Source organism: Myotis davidii, unplaced genomic scaffold, assembly GCF_000327345.1.
Source record: "Myotis davidii unplaced genomic scaffold, ASM32734v1 scaffold937, whole genome shotgun sequence".
NCBI lineage: Eukaryota > Metazoa > Chordata > Mammalia > Chiroptera > Vespertilionidae > Myotis > Myotis davidii.
This window is the reverse complement of record NW_006288252.1, coordinates 1,892,257-1,894,324: the sequence shown is the minus strand read 5'-3', so window position 1 is coordinate 1,894,324 and position 2,068 is coordinate 1,892,257. Positions and strand designations below refer to the sequence as shown.

The window sequence follows — 2,068 nt, the reverse complement described above, 5'->3', positions numbered from 1 at the left end:
ACACACACACACACACACACACGGCTGGGCAGTGCCTCCACCCCGGCTGTTTTATCAGCCAAGGAGCCTCAGGCATACAGAGGAGGTGAGGAAATCTCCCGGTGATGGAGCGACGCCCGTGACCTAGATCCGGTCCTTTCGCATCTGGGTCGTGGTCCGACCCGTGCTGAGGGCCCCGGCCAGCGAGCTGGCTCTGCCTTCCTCTGCAGAACCGTCTGGAGGTACTGCAGGCGGCTGACACCTCGCCCTGAGCACTTTGGTGCGTGTCTTCTGAAAAAGAGCCATTGGCCCGCAGCGCAGCACGTGGCCCAGCCAGGAGGGCTAACAGGGTGCCCCTGAGTCTGACACCCTGTTGTTCCGTGGCCGGGTCCGGAGTTGTTTGTGGAACTTTTCCCTTTTGAAATATCGACAGCATGGGATTGTGAGCGTCCGGTTCCCCCTCCCCTCGCCCCTCTCCCCAGAGCATGTGCGGGACCCCTTTTCGTTCATTTGGGGAACCCTGTGGTGACTGTCCTAGCTCCACGTGGCTGACCAGGGCATTCGGTCAGGCAGCGGCTGGTGTCAGCCCCGGGAGGGCTGGCCTTCGGGCCCTGGCCTGACCCCGTGGGGAAGCCAGGCTGCCCGGGGGAGGTGGCACCCAGCTCTGTCAGAGCACAGCCTGGCTCAGGGGCTGGCACACACAGCTCCAGAGGGGGTGTCTGAGCGTAGCTGGCGGGGTAGGGAGACGGAAGGACAGCGCAGATCCAGTGCTGTGGTCCTGAGTGTCGGTGGCCCTGGTTATGACTCGAGGAGGCCTGGGACAGCCGCTGCAGCTCCCCAAGGCGGTGTGCGCAGGGAGACATCACCCTCCCAGCCGCCCTGACAGCCCCCCAAGTACAGTCTGGTTAGTGTTGGGCCGCGTTTCTTCTCCGCCCACCTGGGCCGGCAACAGGGCGGCTTAGCAGGGGCCTTACCCACCAGTGATGGAGTGATAGGTAGGTTGGAGGCGTCCAAACCTGTTAACTAATGCCATGGGGTTGGCTCCGCACAGCTCCTGGAGCCGCCTGCGTGGAGCCAACCCCATGGCATTAGTTCATTAGGGGAGTTTTGTTTATTTATTTATTTATTTTTAAAGATACTTTTATTGATTCCAGAGAGGAAGGGAGAGGGAGAGAGAGAGAAACATCAATGATGAGAGAGAATCATGGACCGGCTGCCTCCTGCATGCCCCCCACTGGGGATCAAGCCAGCAACCCAGGCCTGTGCTCTGACCGGGAATAGAACCGTGACCTCCTGGTTCATACGTCGACCTCAACCACCGAGCCCACGCTGGCCGGACGTTCTGGGCGTGCTAGTGGGTGGTCGGGCTGCAGGCAGCCAGGCAGCAGGGTGGCTGTGGGAACCGCACCTGCCAAGGCCCGGGGGCTGTGATGTGCCCTTGAAGGCAGCGGTTCTCAACCTGTGGGTTGCGACCCCTTTGGCAGTCGAACGACCCTTTCACAGGGGTCGCCTAAGACCATCCTGCAGATCAGATATTTACATGACGATTCATAACAGTAGCAACATGACAGTGATGAAGTAGCAACGAGAATAATTTTGTGGTTGGGTCACAACGTGAGGAACCGTATTTAAAGGGCCAGGAGGTTGAGAACCGCTGCTCTAAGGCGTCTCACTTCAAGAGGAAAGTGGCCTGGACGGAGCGGAAAGGTTGGCAGAGACAGCACCAAGTCCCAGGTGTTGCTTCTAGGCAAGTGGGGGTGGGGGGGCGCACAGGTAAAGGGGAGCGCTCCCTTTACCCCAAATACACACGGTTCATGCACATGGGATGCTTTCCTAAAATGTTAGCAAAAAGGTGGAGGCCCAGATGCCCTGCCTGAGAGGCCCTGGCCGCCCCTCACCCCGCCCACCACTCCATCAGCGGGGGTATGGCCCCTGCTAAGGCCCCTGTCGCACGCCCAGGGGGCAGGAGAAGATCCAGGAGAAGACCCCGGAGGCCCAGGCCACACCGTCCCAGGACGAGCGTGTGCAGGAGCTGCAGCGCCGGATCGAGGAGGTGGCCGAGCGCCGCAGGCTGGGGGCCCAGCCCACG

At 61.0% G+C, this 2,068-nt stretch overlaps 1 protein-coding gene across 1 annotated transcript in view; it reads left to right on the top strand.

The window, feature by feature from the left end:
• Positions 1 to 2,068, top strand: part of CFAP99 (cilia and flagella associated protein 99) — a 22,756-nt gene that overhangs the window by 20,178 nt on the left and 510 nt on the right. The window contains exon 14 of the mRNA XM_015561570.1: positions 1,939 to 2,049. Coding sequence (XP_015417056.1) covers positions 1,939 to 2,049 — 111 coding nt within the window. The remainder of the gene's footprint in view (positions 1 to 1,938; positions 2,050 to 2,068) is intronic.